This window comes from Tamandua tetradactyla, chromosome 2 (genome assembly GCF_023851605.1).
Source record: "Tamandua tetradactyla isolate mTamTet1 chromosome 2, mTamTet1.pri, whole genome shotgun sequence".
In the NCBI taxonomy this organism is placed as follows: domain Eukaryota; kingdom Metazoa; phylum Chordata; class Mammalia; order Pilosa; family Myrmecophagidae; genus Tamandua; species Tamandua tetradactyla.
In genome coordinates this window covers 99,840,812-99,856,691 of record NC_135328.1, presented here as the reverse complement: position 1 = coordinate 99,856,691, position 15,880 = coordinate 99,840,812, and the positions used below count along the sequence as shown (strand labels likewise).

The 15,880-nt window shown below is 41.3% G+C and overlaps 1 protein-coding gene across 11 annotated transcripts in view; it reads right to left on the bottom strand.

Moving 5' to 3' along the window:
- Positions 1 to 15,880, bottom strand: part of CFAP95 (cilia and flagella associated protein 95) — a 218,905-nt gene that overhangs the window by 70,085 nt on the left and 132,940 nt on the right. For 8 of the 11 annotated variants that reach the window (XM_077148401.1, XM_077148400.1, XM_077148402.1 and 5 more), the window contains one exon: positions 6,676 to 6,784. The exons of the other annotated variants lie outside the window; for them this stretch is intronic. In XM_077148401.1, coding sequence (XP_077004516.1) covers positions 6,676 to 6,784 — 109 coding nt within the window. The remainder of the gene's footprint in view (positions 1 to 6,675; positions 6,785 to 15,880) is intronic. 11 annotated transcript variants of the gene reach the window in all.

Here is a 15,880-nt window from a genome sequence, read left to right as displayed (position 1 = left end):
GTCATTGGCACATATATCTCACTTTACCTCTTGTTCTAATATTCAACTAATGATAGGATATATTTTCAACTTTTAATTTCAAATACTTTCAAACTTACAGGGCAGTTACAAAAATAATACAAACCCCAAACAGAGAATTATAACATATCCCTACATCCACCAATTTGAAATTTTGCCATATTTGCTGTATCATTCTTCCTTCCTTCCTTCCTTCCTTCCTTCCTTCCTTCCTTCCTTCCTTCCTTCCTTCCTCCCTCCCTCCCTCCCTCCCTCCCTCCCTCCTTCCTTCCTTCCTTCCTTCCTTCCTTCCTTCCTTCCTTCCTTCTCTCTCTCTTTCTATCTTCTTCCTACCCATCTACCATGCATCTGTCTGTCAGTTTATAAATTAATCCATTTTCTGAACACTGGAGGATAGGTTGTACACATCACATTCTCTGAACACTGAATATTGCCATGTACATGTCCTAAGAACAAGGTTATTCACTTACGTAACCACCTGAGGCACTGTCATCAATTTGAGAAATTTAACATTAGCATAAAGCTTACAGATTATACTCCAGTTTTTCCTTTTGTCCTAATAATGTCCCTTTAAGGCTTTTCTCCTCTGTGCTACATCCCATCTAAGATCATGTATTGCATTTAAATGTCATTGTTTCTTTAGTTGCTCTTTTTTGTTTTAAATTACAGGAACACATATACAACATAAACTTGCCCATCTCAACCACTGCCAAGCACGCTATTCAATGGGATTAATCACATTCACAATATTGAGTCGCCCTCCCCCACTTCCATTACTAAAACTTTCCCATCTCCCCAAACAGAAATCCTACGCATATTTTGTTTTAACTCCCCATCCCCTTGCCCCTGGCAACCTGTACTCTAATTTCTAATTCCTTTCATTATGAGCTTGCATATTCTTTGATAATTTCTTTGTAGTTACCGTGGGGCTTAATGAATATCCTAAAGCTAAAACAGCCTCGTTTGTTTTGATACCAACTTAACTTCAAAAGTACACAAAAACTGTTCCTAGACCTCTCCACCACCCGCCTTTATGTAGTTCTTCTCATGAATTTGTTTATCTGGCTTAATCTATCCCTCATTTTTGAAAGACAGTTTTGCTAGATGTAGAATTCTTGGTTGACAAATTTTTGTTTTCAGCACTTTAATATGTCATCCCACTGACTTTTTGCATCCATGGTTTCTGATGAGAAATTGACACAGTCTTATTGAGGCTCCCTTGTACATACAGGCTGCTCCTCTCGTGTAGCTTTCATAATTTGCTTCCTCTCATACCACACACATGAAGGTACGGAGACTCTATTCTTCCATGCCCCTCCTTGATACCCGGAACCTTGTGTAAGTCATTTAAGACCTGTGAGTCTAGATATAGAATTGGAATACTACTACTGTTCTTTTATTTTTTTATTATTATTTTTAACATAACAACATACAAACATGAACATTCTTACCGTATGATCATTCCATTCTTGGTATATAATCAATAACTCACGATATCATCACATAGTTGTATATTAATTATGATCATTTTATATCATATGTATATTAAAAATGATCATTAGAACATTTGCATCAATTCAGAAAAAGAAATAAAGAGAAAAAAGAAAAAAACTCATACATACCATACGCCTTACCCCTCCCTCTCATTGACTGCTAGTATTTCCATCTACCAAATATATTTTAGCCTTTGTTTCCCCTATTTTTTCTGTACACCTTACCACTCCCTGTCATTGATCACTAGCATTTCAAACAACTAAACTTATTTTAACATTTGTTCCCCTATCATTTACTTATTTTTAATCCATATGTTTTATTCATATGTTCATAGCATAGATAAAAGGAGCATCGAAGTATTTGCAAAGTCCCCTTGAAGGAATGGTGAGAAAAGGGGAAAATTCAACTTCCCCAAGTTGAAGTCTTGATATTCTCACAAGCAATGGGGACAACCAAAGCAATAGGCTGAGACCCCAATCTTGGGGGTTGTTCATATGAAACTTAACTCAAAGGATAGCTCAAGCCTACTTAAAATTAGGCCTAAGAGTCACCCCCAAGAGAACCTCTTTTGTTGCTCAGATGTAGCCTCTCTCCCCAGCCAACACAAGCAAACTCACCACCCTCCCCCTCTCTGTATGGGACAAGACTCCCAGAGGTGTGGACCTTCCTGACAATGTGGGACAGAAATCCTAGGATGAGTTGGGACTCAGCATCAAGGGACTGAGAAAACCTTCTCGACCAAAAGGGGAAAGAGTGAAATAAGACAAAATAAAGTGTTAATGGCTGAGAGATTCCAAACAGAGTCAAGAGGATATCCTGGAGTTTATTCTTACGCATTAAATAGAGATCACCTTGTTGGTCAAGATGTAACAGAGACGCTGGAGGGAAATGCCTGAAAATGTAGAGCTGTGTTCCAGTAGCCATGTTTAGAAAGATTGGTCTGTAGTTTTCTTTTCTTGTAAAATCTTTGTCTGGCTTTGGTATGAGGGTGATGTTGGCTTCACAGAATGAGTTAGGTAGCCTTCCCACCTCTTCAATTTTTTTGAAGAGTTTGAGCAGGATTGGTACTAATTCTTTCTGGAATGTTTGATAGAATTCTCATGTGAAGCCATCTGGTCCTGGATTTTTCTTTTTTGGGAGCTTCTTAATGACTGATCCAATTTCTTTACTTGTGATTGGTTTGTTGAAGTCATCTGTTTCTTCTCAAGTCAATGTTGGTTGTTCATGCCTTTTTAGGAAGTTGTCCATTTCACCTACATTGTCTAGTTATTGGCATAAAGTTGTTCATAGTATCCTCTCATTACCTCCTTTATTTCTGTGGGGTCTGTGGTTATGTCTCCTCTTCCATTTCTGATTTTGTTTATTTGCATCCTCCCTCTTCTTCTTTTTGTCAACATTGCTAAGGGTCCACTAATCTTATTGATTTTCTCATAGAACCAACTTCTGATTTTGTTGATTTTCTGAATTATTTTCATGTTCTCAATTTCATTTATTTCTGCTCTAATCTTTGTTATTTCTTTCCTTTTGCTTGCTTTGGGATTAGTCTGCTGTTCTTTCTCTAGTTCTTCCAAGTGGAGAGTTAATTCCTCCATTTTCGCTCTTTCCTCTTTTTTGATATAGGCATTTAGGGCAATAAATTTCCCTCTTAGCACTGCCTTTGTTGCATCCCATAAATTTTGATATGTTGTGTTTTCATTTTCATTTGTCTCAAAATATTTACTGATTTCTCTTGTAATTTCTTCCTAGACCACTGGTTGTTTAAGAGTGTGCTGTTGTGCCTCCACATATTTGTGAATTTTCTGGCCCTCTGCCTATCATTCCTTTATGATCTGAGAAGGTGCTTTGTATGATTTCAATCTTTTTAAATTTATTGAGACTTGCTTTGTGATCCAGCATATGGTCTATCCTTGAGAATGATCCATGAGCAGTTGAGAAAAAGGTGTATCCTGCTGTTGTGGGGTGTAATGTTCTATAAATGTCTGTTAAGTCTAGCTCATTGATTGTATTATTCAAATTTTCTGCTTCTTTATTGATCCTCTGTCTAAATGTTCTGTGCATTGATGAGAGTGGGGAATTGAAGTCTTCAACTATTCTGGTAGATATGTCTATTTCTCTTTCAGTGTTTGCCTCATGCATTTTGGAGGATTCTGGCTTGGTGCATAAATATTTATGATTGTTATGTCTTCTTGTTGGATTGTTCCTTTTCTTAATACATAGTGTCCTTCTTTGTCTCTTTCAACTGTTTTACATTTGAAGTCTAATATGTAGGATATTAGTATAGCTACTCCTGCTCTTTTCTGACTGTCGTTTGCATGAACTATCTTTTCCCAACCTTTCACTTTCAACCTATATTTATCCCTGGGTCTAAGATGCATCTCCTGTAGACATCATATAGATCAGTCTCGTTTTTTAATCCATTCTGCCAGTCTATGTCTTCTGATTGGGGAGTTTAATCCATTAACATTTAGTGTTAATACTGTAAGGGCAGTACTTTGTTCTACCATTTTGCCTTTCTGATTTTATATGTCATATCTAATTTTTCTTCTTTTTACCCTTACTGATAGTCTTCATTTCTATAGTCTTCTCCATACCTCTCTCTCCTGTCTTTTCCTATCTGTCTCTAGTGCTCCCTTTAGTATTTCTTGCAGAGCTGGTCTCTTGGTCACAAGTTCTCTCAGTGTTGTTTTTTTTTTTTTGTCTGAAAATGTTTTAATTTCCCCCTCATTTTTTCTTTCTTTTTTCTTTCCATGGGCAGGCACCGGGAATCGAACCCAGGTCTCCAGCATGGCAGGTGAGAACTCTGCCTGCTGAGCTACCATGCCCCCCTCATTTTTGAAGGACAATTTTGCTGGATATAGAATTCTTGGTTGGCAGTTTTTCTGTTTTAGTATCTTGAATATATCATCCCATTGTCTTCTCGCCTCCATGGTTTCTGCTGAGAAGTCTATGCATAGTCTTATTGGGCTTGTAGGTGATAGATTGTTTTTCTCTTGCTGCTTTCAAGATTCTCTCTCTCTCTTCGACCTCTGACATTCTGATTAGTAAGTGTTTTGGAGTATGTTTATTTGGATCTATTCTGTTTGGGGTACACTGCACTTCTTGGATTTGTAATTTTAAGTCTTTCATAAGAGTTGGGAAATTTTCAGTGATAATTTCCTCCATTAGTTTTTCTCCTCCTTTTCCCTTCTCTTCTCCTTCTGGGACACCCACAACACATATACGTGTGCGCTTCATATTGTCATTCAATTCCCTGAGTCCCTGCTCATATTTTTCCATTCTTTTCCCTATATTTTCTTTTGTTTGTTGGATTTCCGATGTCCCATCCTCCAGTTCACTAATCCTATCTTCTGCCTCTTGAAATCTATCATGTAGGTTTCCATTGTTTTTTTTATCTCTTCTACATTGCCTTTCATTCCCATAAATTCTGTGATTTGTCTTTTCAGACTTTTGATTTCTTCTTCTTGTTCATTCCTTGCCTTCTTTATATCCTCCCTCAATTCATTGATTTGATTTTTGATGAGCTTTTCCATGTCTATCTTCAATTTTCCTAGTATAATTTGTTATTTTTTGCTGATGCCTAAGCACTATAATTTCCTTACTTAGCTTATTATGGAGATTGTTTTCACTTTTTTTACCTAGGATTTTCTTGCTGGATGACTTTGTTGTCTATCCATTCTTTGACATTCAGTTCAGCTTATTCTAGACCTCTAGCTTTGGTTTTGTTTAACAGATTAGAATTTTTCAGTTCTTGTTTTCTTGTTCATTGCCCTGCCTGAATGGTGCCTTTTTCCCCCTAGGAGGGTCTGCTTAGGTATTATAGACCCCAGTCAGATATTCCCAGACAAAACTGGCTTCCTCTCAGGAGGAAAGGGTCACCTGCTGCAGTTTTCCCTGAGGGTGAGACCCAGAAGCTTGAAAGACTTTCCTAAGAAGCCTCTGGACTCTGTGTTTCTCCTATTCTGCCCAGTATGTGGCACTTGTCTGCCTGCAGATCCCACCAGTATAAGATGATTTGGTACCTTTAACTTCAGCAGACTATCCCTGCTAGGGGCATGGTTGAGACAGAGGATAGGTTGTAGGCTGGCTTTAATTGCTTCACTTTTCCAGACCCTGGGGTCTGAATTCCTTGAGGTAGTGATTCCACCCGAGCTGGGCCCCACCCCTCTCTTGGGGAAGGCACAACCTCCAGACAAGCTCTCAAACAAACTTAATTCTGCCCATGCCTGAGACAGTTGGAGCCTGAGAAGCCCTGCAGCTGTATCCAAAGAGCAGTCAAGCCATAGAAACACAGCCACAAAGAAGAAAAGAAAAAAAATCCCTTTCAGGACAGGAGCCCCATTCCTCGGGTTTGCCAATTCAACAGCTTAAGCTGGTACGTTGCTCTGTGTATCTCCAGGTTCTATGGGCCCCCTCCTTTCCTTCAGGGTCCAGACCCTTTCAAGTGTTTTGTGCTGTCCAATCCAAAAACCTCTCATTTTGTTTTGTTTTGTTTTTTCCTTTTTACATCAGCCCCGACCCTTCTGCACCGGGGCAAAAACGAGCAACCTCAGCTTTTACTCGAGGTTCAGCTGAGTTGGGTGCCTATTTTTAGTAGCCAGAATTTGTTAATTAATTCCACAATTGGAGCTTGGTTGCACTCAGCCCCTGCTACTAGTAAAGTCTCTTTCCTTTCCCCTTTGGGAAGCAGCCTTTAGGGGTTCTGGGTGGGCTGGCAGGCGTTCCAGCTTGTCCAGACTGTCCAGGGGTAGTCTGTGTGTCTGGTTACTAACATAGCCCCAGCAGTTGTTCCATACTGCTCCTGGCTATTTACGAGCTGCTCTGGAGGACAAACTAAATCCCACTCCTCACTAAGCCACCATCTTGGCTCCTTTATTACTACTGTTCTTGTGAACTCTATACTTGTGTTCTGAAAAAACAAGAAACAAGTGGATGGGCAAGTATTTATACACAAAACATCTCTGGAGAAGTAAGTTTGCTATTATGTCATAAGTTGTTATTATGACAGGAGAACAGATACATCAGAAAGAGTGATCCTTCAGTCTGTGGTGCCAATTTTCCTTCTTATCTAATACATACTCCAAACTGGTGGAGGAAGGATAGGGTTTAGGAGGTCACTAACAAAAAGCTATAGAGAAAATTTAAAAATTAGCCCCAATTACTTACTGAGGGTTCATCAGTTCCAAGTCGCCAATATGTTGAATTACATAGTTTTTTTACAGTCTCAGGACCTTCTATATCATAATCTTTGGGAAAGGCTTCTCTGTCATGGTGCCTTTAGAAAAAATTAAGTCCATTAAGGGAAAATTCTTATCTATCATATATTGCATTTAAATTTTAAATTATCCAGTAAAAACTTACTGTGTGATATTATTTTAATTGTAAATTTACTACATTTATGACATGAAAAATTTTTCCATCTCCTTGTTCAAGTCATGGTGAGGTTATTTCCTATAAACAACTTTGCACATGTGATAAAACTAATAATATAACAAAAACAATACTTATTCAGGACAGTAATTATTCAGTGACTCCAACGAACTCGATCTTATTTAATAATGTAGATTAGTTACTGAAAGTAAATTCTAAAATAAAATATGGAAACCTCTTAGGAAGGCAACTTGACACTTTAGAAATCCTTTCTACCATGAATTTTAATTACAGCTTTTTTCTCAAAATGAGAGAAAGAGCAAAGTGTTTGCTCATTTTGATTTATAACATGTGCTACTGCTTCCAAAGAAGGTTGAAAGGAAGCTGATAAACATAAGTTAGAGGGGAAAAAAAACTACTCTTAAAAAAAATAGATGGAAAGGAAAAAATATTCCAAATATCTTGACTAACAGAGTGGTTGAGGATCGGGAAGGAAAAAGGAGAAGTGGCCAGCAGCAGATGTAGCTGTCGTCATAAAGCTTTCTTGGGTGAGATAAAGAACACTGATGCCAAGCATCGCTCCCCCCAGAAGGGGCCTTCCTCTTAAGGGTTATGGGGCCAGGAGATGTATAAGGGACACTGACATACCCAAGAATTAATCCATCCATCCATCCATCCTCCCAACCATCCATCTGTATATCTATCCATTCATTTCTTCAGCAAATATTTTTAAGTACCTACTACATGCCAGGCATTGTGTTAAGTGGGAGGGATGAAATGCAGACCAAGCCTGGTGCAGACCCTGCCTTCAATTGCTCAGTCTGGCCAGAGAGACAATCAAATAAGATAATTGTACCATGTGGTAAATGTGGGTACAAGGATCTGGAAGAAGAATGATACCCCTTGACCTGGGTTAGGTATCCAGCATCCTGGTTATGAAGCCCTTTAGGACAGCCCCCTACCCTGCACTGCATTCTCATATCACTACAGTGTACCTACTATGCCCCACCCTGCACTGCATTTCATATCACTACAGTGTACCTACTATGCCCCACCCTGCACTGCATTTCATATCACGCTAACATTCCTCCTACCTCCCAAACATGAGACCAAAGCTGCTCTGTGGTGAAGGATGTGGTGGAATAAGGAGGGAGCTCAGGGTGGGGCAGTAGGCAGGGTGCAGTCTTGTGAGTCATCTTCATTTCTCATATCTGAACATTAAGTTGCAAAACACTAAATACTTTTTGGTAATATCCAAGTATTTTTATGAGAGCCTGTCATGGTTAGGGACAGGTGTTAACTTGGCCAAGTTGTGGTACCTGTTCATCTGATTGGGCAAGTGCTGGCCTGTCTGTTGCAATGAGGACATTTCATAGGATTAGGTCATGATCACATCAGCTACATCCACAGCTGATTCCATTTGTAATCAGCCAAACGGGAGTGTCTTCTGCAATTAGTGATGCTAAATCCAATCATGGGAAGCCTTTTAAGGAGGACTCAGAGGAGACAGGTTGCATTCCTGCTTTGGCTGGTGAGCCTCTCCTGTGGAGTTCATCCAGGCCATCCATTGGAGTCATCAGCTTCGCAGCCGGCCCTGTGGATTTTGGACTCTGCATTCCTACGGTCACGTGAGACGCTTCCATAAATTTTATATTTGCAAGTGTTCCCTGTTGATTCTGTTTCTCTAGAGAACCCTAACTAATACATCTTGGTACCAGGAGTGGTTCTTAAGGAACAGAATCTTAAAAATGGGTTTTTATGAATGGTTTTCTACTCTGACTGGGCTCAGAGACACTAAGGACTCTGATTCCCGTAATCAGAATGACACTCCCAATCCATGGACTGAGTTGGCAAAGGAGATAGTCAAAATATCATCATTCGATTCTCCTAATGCTTCGCTTGTACGAAGCCAGACTCTGGGGGATAATGTTTTTGACACCTTTACAGAGTTTTGTAGAAATAAGAGTTATAGAGATGTTGGTTGGTTGTTGTTAGATACACTGTCTACATTAAAGGGTGAAAGGGATGGGCTTAAGGCTTCAAACAAGAAGCTTAAGTGCCGTCTGAAAGATGTAGAGGTTTCTATGAGTATCCTGAAGGAAAATTTTATTTCCTGTAGCCGTAGACTTGAGATCTCTGAAAATCAGACTCAGAATCTTATTGTTAGAGTAGCAACTTTACAACGTAAACTGAAATCTCAGTCTTGCATGGTGTCTGCCGTTAAAGTGAGGGCATTGATTGGAAAGGAGTGGGACCCTGAAAAATGGGATGGTGATATATGGATTGATAATGATGTTGGGGGTGAGGTTGAAACTCTAGACCATGCTGAGCCTTCTTTAGATAACCCTGTAATAGTCTGCCCTGAGGACATAGCCGCCCCACCTCCAACCTGCCTTGAGGAATTGGCCACCCAACCTCCTCCTGAAGGGATTAGCCCTAGAGTTATTAATCCTGTTTCACCAGATGAAACTGGAAATGAAAGCCCTGAAGCAAATGGCTTGGAAGATATTTCTAATTCTTTTCATGACCCACCCCCACCACCCCTCATTTCTTCTAGACCTATAACTAGACTAAAGTCCCAACAGGCCCCTAAAGGTGAGGTACAAAGTATCACACATGAGGAGGTACGTTATACTCCAAAAGAACTGTGTGCGTTTTCCAATTTATATAGACATAAATCAGGGGAATATGTGTGGCAATGGATTTTAAGAGTGTGGGATAATGGTGGGAGGAATATAAGGCTGGATCAGGCTGAGTTCATTGATATGGGCCCACTAAGCAGAGATTCTGCATTCAATGTTATAGCTAGAGCAGTTAGAAAAGGTGTTAACAGCTTGTTTGGGTGGTTGGTTGAAACATGGATCAAAAGGTGGCCAACATTACCTGAGGTTGAAATGCCAGAACTGCCCTGGTATAATGTAGATGAGGGGATCCAGAGGCTTAGAGAGATGGGAGTTAGAGTGGATTTATCATGCAAAGCCTGCTCTTACACCCCAGGAATGTCCAGAGGATGCACCTTTTACCAGAACAGTGAGAAATAAATTTGTGAGACTAGCACCATCATCCCTCAAGAGCTCTGTGGTTGCACTTCTCTGTAGGTCAGATATTACTGTAGGAACTGCTGTCAATATGAGCTGGAATCCTTAAACACAATGGGGATGACAGGATCCCGAGTTGGCAGAAGCCAGGTGGCAGCACTTAATCACCAAAGACAGGGTAGATGTGGGTATTATAATAGACAACAAACTCAAAGGAGGCATCAAAATTATATGACATGCAGAGATTTGTGGCATTGGCTAGTAAATCATGGGGTGCCTAGAAATACAATAGAAGGGCAGTCTACTAAATTCTTGTTGGAGCTGTATAAACAAAAGAGTTCTAGGTCAAGGGAACAGAAGTCTAACCTGAATTACAAAAACAGAGTCACGGCCCCTTAACCAATTTCCAGACTTGAAACAGTTTACAGACCCTGAGCCCCTTGAATGAAGGGGAGGCCAGGTCCCTATGAGGGAGAAACCTGTTACACTGCCACAAATTTATACTGTTAACCTTCCTCTAAGTCTTCCCCAAGGAGACCAACGGCCTTTTACCAGGGTAACTGTGCACTGGGGAAAAGGAAATGATCAGATATTTCGGGGATTATTAGACACTGGTTCAGAAGTGACATTAATTCCAGGGGACCCAAAACGTCACTCTGGACCACCAGTCAGAGTGGGGGCTTATGGAGGCCAGGTGATCAATGGAGTTTTAGCTCAGGTCCGTCTCACAGTGGGTCCGGTGGGCCCCTGGACCCATCCTGTAGTTATTTCCCCAGTTCCAGAATGTATAATTGGCATAGACATACTGAGCAACTGGCAGAATCCCCACGTTGGTTCTCTAACTCGTGCAGTGAGGGCTATTATGGTGGGAAAGGCCAAGTGGAAGCCACTAGAACTTCCCCTACCAAGCAAAATAGTAAATCAAAAGCAATACCGTATTCCTGGAGGGATTGCAGAGATTACTGCCACTCTTAAGGACTTGAAAGATGCAGGGGTGGTGATTCCCACCACATCCCCGTTCAACTCTCCTATTTGGCCTGTGCAGAAAACAGATGGGTCTTGGAGAATGACAGTGGATTATCATAAACTCAACCAGGTGGTAACTCCAATTGCAGCTGCTGTTCTAGATGTAGTATCATTGCTTGAGCAAATCAATACATCCCCTGGTACCTGGTATGCAGCTGTTGATCTGGCAAATGCTTTTTTCTCAATAGCTATTAGTAAGGACCACCAGAAACAGTTTGCTTTCAGCTGGCAAGGTCAGCAATATACTTTCACTGTCCTCCCTCAGGGGTATATCAACTCTCCAGCCCTATGTCATAACCTTGTTCGCAGAGACCTTGATCGTTTCTCCCTCCCACAAGACATCACACTGGTCCATTATATTGATGATATCATGTTGATTGGACCTAGTGAGCAAGAAGTAGCAACTACTCTAGATTTACTGGTAAGGCATTTGCGTTTCAGAGGATGGGAGATAAATCCAACAAAAATACAGGGGCCTTCCACGTCAGTAAAATTTTTAGGTGTCCAGTGGTGTGGGGCATGTCGAGATATCCCTTCTAAGGTGAAGGATAAATTGCTGCATCTGGCCCCTCCCACATCCAAAAAAGAGGCACAACGCCTAGTTGGCCTTTTTGGATTTTGGCGACAACATATTCCTCATTTGGGTGTGCTACTCCGGCCCATTTATCAAGTGACCAGAAAAGCTGCTAATTTTGAGTGGGGACCTGAACAAGAGGAGGCTCTGCGACAGGTCCAGGCTGCTGTGCAAGCTGCTGTGCCACTTGGGCCATATGATCCAGCAGATCCAATGGTGCTGGAAGTGTCAGTGGCAAATAGAGATGCTGTCTGGAGCCTTTGGCAGGCCCCTATAGGAGAATCACAACGCAGACCCTTAGGATTTTGGAGCAAAGCCTTACCATCTGCTGCAGATAACTACTCTCCTTTTGAGAAACAGCTTTTGGCCTGCTACTGGGCCTTAGTAGAGACTGAACACTTAACCATGGGCCACCAAGTTACCATGAGACCTGAGTTGCCTATCATGAGTTGGGTGTTGTCTGACCCACCAAGCCATAAAGTTGGGCGTGCACAGCAGCACTCTATTGTAAAGTGGAAATGGTATATACGAGATAGAGCCAGAGCAGGTCCTGAAGGCACAAGTAAGTTACATGAAGAAGTGGCACAAATGCCCATGGTTTCCACTCCTGCTGCCACATTACCTTCTCTTTCCCAGACCAGAGCTATGGCCTCTTGGGGTGCTCCTTACAGTGAATTGACTGAGGAAGAGAAAACTCGGGCCTGGTTTACAGATGGTTCAGCACGATATGCAGGTACCACCCGAAAGTGGACAGCTGCAGCATTACAACCCCTTTCTGGGGTGTCCTTGAAGGACAGTGGTGAGGGGAAATCCTCCCAGTGGGCAGAACTTCGAGCAGTGCACCTGGTTGTTCATTTTGCTTGGAAGGAAAACTGGCCAGAGGTGCGTTTGTATACTGACTCATGGGCTGTTGCTAATGGTTTGGCTGGATGGTCAGGGACTTGGAAAGACCATAATTGGAAAATTGGTGACAAAGAGGTCTGGGGAAGAAGTATGTGGATAGACCTTTCTGAGTGGGCTAAAAACATGAAGATATTTGTGTCCCATGTGAATGCACACCAGAGGGTGACTTCAGCAGAGGAAGATTTTAATAATCAAGTGGATAAGATGACCCGTTCTATGGATACCAGTCAGCCTCTTTCCCCAGCAACTCCTGTTATTGCCCAATGGGCTCATGAACAAAGTGGTCATGGTGGTAGGGATGGAGGTTATGCATGGGCTCAGCAACATGGACTTCCACTCACCAAGGCTGACCTGGCTACAGCCACTGCTGAGTGCCCAATCTGCCAGCAGCAGAGACCCACACTCAGCCCCCGATATGGCACCATTCCCCGAGGTGACCAGCCAGCTACATGGTGGCAGGTTGATTACATTGGACCACTCCCTTCATGGAAGGGGCAGCAATTTGTTCTAACTGGAATAGACACATACTCTGGATATGGGTTTGCTTTCCCTGCACGCAATGCTTCTGCCAAAACTACTATCCGTGGGCTTACAGAATGCCTTATCCATCGTCATGGTATTCCACATAGCATTGCTTCGGATCAAGGAACACACTTCACAGCAAATGAAGTGCGGGAATGGGCACATGCTCATGGAATTCTCTGGTCTTACCATGTTCCCCATCATCCAGAAGCAGCTGGATTGATAGAACAGTGGAATGGCCTTTTGAAAACTCAATTACGCTGCCAACTAGGTGGCAAAAACTTGAAAGGCTGGGGTAATGTTCTCCAGGAAGCTGTGTATGCTCTGAATCAGCGTCCGCTGTATGGTGCTGTTTCTCCCATAGCCAGGATCCATAGGTCCAGGAACCAAGGGGTGGAAATGGGTGTGGTGCCACTCACTATTACTCCTAGTGATCCACTAAGAAAATTTTTGCTTCCTGTCCCTGCTACCCTGAGTTCTGCTGGTCTACAGGTTTTAGTTCCAAAACGGGGTATGCTTTCTCCAGGAGAAACAACAGTGATACCACTGAACTGGAAGTTAAGATTGCCACCTGGCCACTTTGGGCTACTTATGCCTCTGGATCAACACACCAAGAAGGGGATTACATTATTGTCTGGGGTAATTGACCCTGACTATCAGAAGGAAGTAGGACTGCAACTACATAATGGAGGTAAAGAGTTTTCTTGGAATATAGGAGATCTCCTGGGGCGTCTATTAGTACTACCATGCCCTGTGATTAAAATCAATGGAAAACTGCAACTAAATCCAGGCAGGACCACTAATGGCTCTGAGACTTCAGGAATGAAGGTTTGGGTCACCCCACCAGGCAAAGAACCACGGCCAGCTGAAGTGCTTGCTGAGGGGAAAGGGAACATGGAATGGGTAGTGGAAGAAGGTAGTGATAAATATGAACTTCGACCACGTGATCAGTTACAGAAACGAGGACTGTAATGCTGTTTTGTTTGTGTTATACTATTTAAGTTGTAAGATATCAAGTTTAAGAATGAATGTTGCCCAAGGATTTGCATGCTATTCTGGAGAGATTTAATGTGTTTCCAGTTATATGCTGGACAGTTGAGTATTGTCAGGTAAAAGAAAGAATGTGTGCTTACTTGTTTTCATTTGGATATTAAGTATGGTCTAAGGTGATACATATATATATATATATATATATATATATATGTGCCAAGTTGACAAGGGGTGGACTGTCATGGTTAGGGACAGGTGTCAACTTGGCCAAGTTGTGGTACCTGTTCATCTGATTGGGCAAGCGCTGGCCTGTCTGTTGCAATGAGGACATTTCATAGGATTAGGTCATGATCACGTCAGCTACATCCACAGCTGATTCCATTTGTAATCAGCCAAAGGGGAGTGTCTTCTGCAATTAGTGATGCTAAATCCAATCATGGGAAGCCTTTTAAGGAGGACTCAGAGGAGACAGGTTGCATTCCTGCTTTGGCTGGTGAGCCTCTCCTGTGGAGTTCATCCAGGCCATCCATTGGAGTCATCGGCTTCGCAGCCTGCCCTGTGGATTTTGGACTCTGCATTCCTACGGTCACGTGAGACACTTCCATAAATTTTATATTTGCAAGTGTTCCCTGTTGATTCTGTTTCTCTAGAGAACCCTAACTAATACAGAGCCTAATAGGAAGCTTTCAAGTCTTAATGAGTATACTGAACAGCCTCAAGAACCAGAAGTGGCAGAGTGAAAGGACCAGGGGTTTGAGTCACTTTTCTGCCAGATGAGTCATGACCCTGATGGGGCATGATAGGTCCCATTTGCTCTCTAGTTTCCAAAGCCTAATTCAAATTTAGGGTTCCAGGCAAATCCACACATTCTATTCTTCTCCTCTAGCCTTCTCCTGCATCAGTTCATGAACTCTTCATCTACTTTGGGGCAGGATATCCTGGCTCTTCATTTACTGTTCAGATCCTTAGTGCATGCCCTGAAACCCAAGGTTTTGAAATCCAAAGCTAGGAATACAGTTCTTTGGTTGCCTGCTGGGTCATCCTTTCCAAAAGCAATAAAATCAGCAAACCTCTCTATAAACATAGGGATGAAGGAGGAAAAATACCAGCTAATATTTCCACATATTATCTCAAGGACCAACCTCTTCATTAGGCTTCCTAGGCACAATGCCAAGGGTCCCTGATAATTTTAGGGGCCTACAGATATGTTGAACATTTTTTCTAATTAGGAGAAAAAAAATTAATAGAATCCAGCTTGGATTATATCCATCTTTATACCATTAAAAATATCATTTTTAATGTTTTTTATGAAGGAAGAGGGTCCAGAAATGCAAAAGTTTAGGGTTCACAAAAATCATATTATAGCCCTGATTATTGTGCCACATATTTTTTTTTATTATACTGGATTCTTACAAAAGATGCAGATGTGATCTTTTCTTATAGCAATCTTAGATAGTAGCTTAACATCCAGTATTATAAACATGAATTGATAATCTAATAATATTGTGTCTGTCTATGCTTTAGTTGGGTATTTTAAAATATCAATACTAATTAAGGCTAACAGCATTTGTTGTGAACTGTGAATAACAATATGCATAAAAATAATCAAGATGTAGTAACATATATGTATATGTGTGATGTGTGTGTGTGTATGTATGTGCACTATATAGCTGTTCTCCTTGCTACATGCATTGATTTACAGTCACCTTATAATTTGTCATGACTTGTCATTTATTACAATGAAAAATCTTCATGAGTAAAAAAAAAGGAATATAATAAAATTCAGAATGCCTCTGGAACAGTATCTTTCAAATATTTTGACTACTGCCTCCAGTAAGAAAAACATGTTATATCTTAATCCAGGATATGCAATAGGTGTTTCTTTGCACAAAACTAAAACCAAAATTTCACAAAACAATATTTACCCTTATATGAATCTTGATACTTT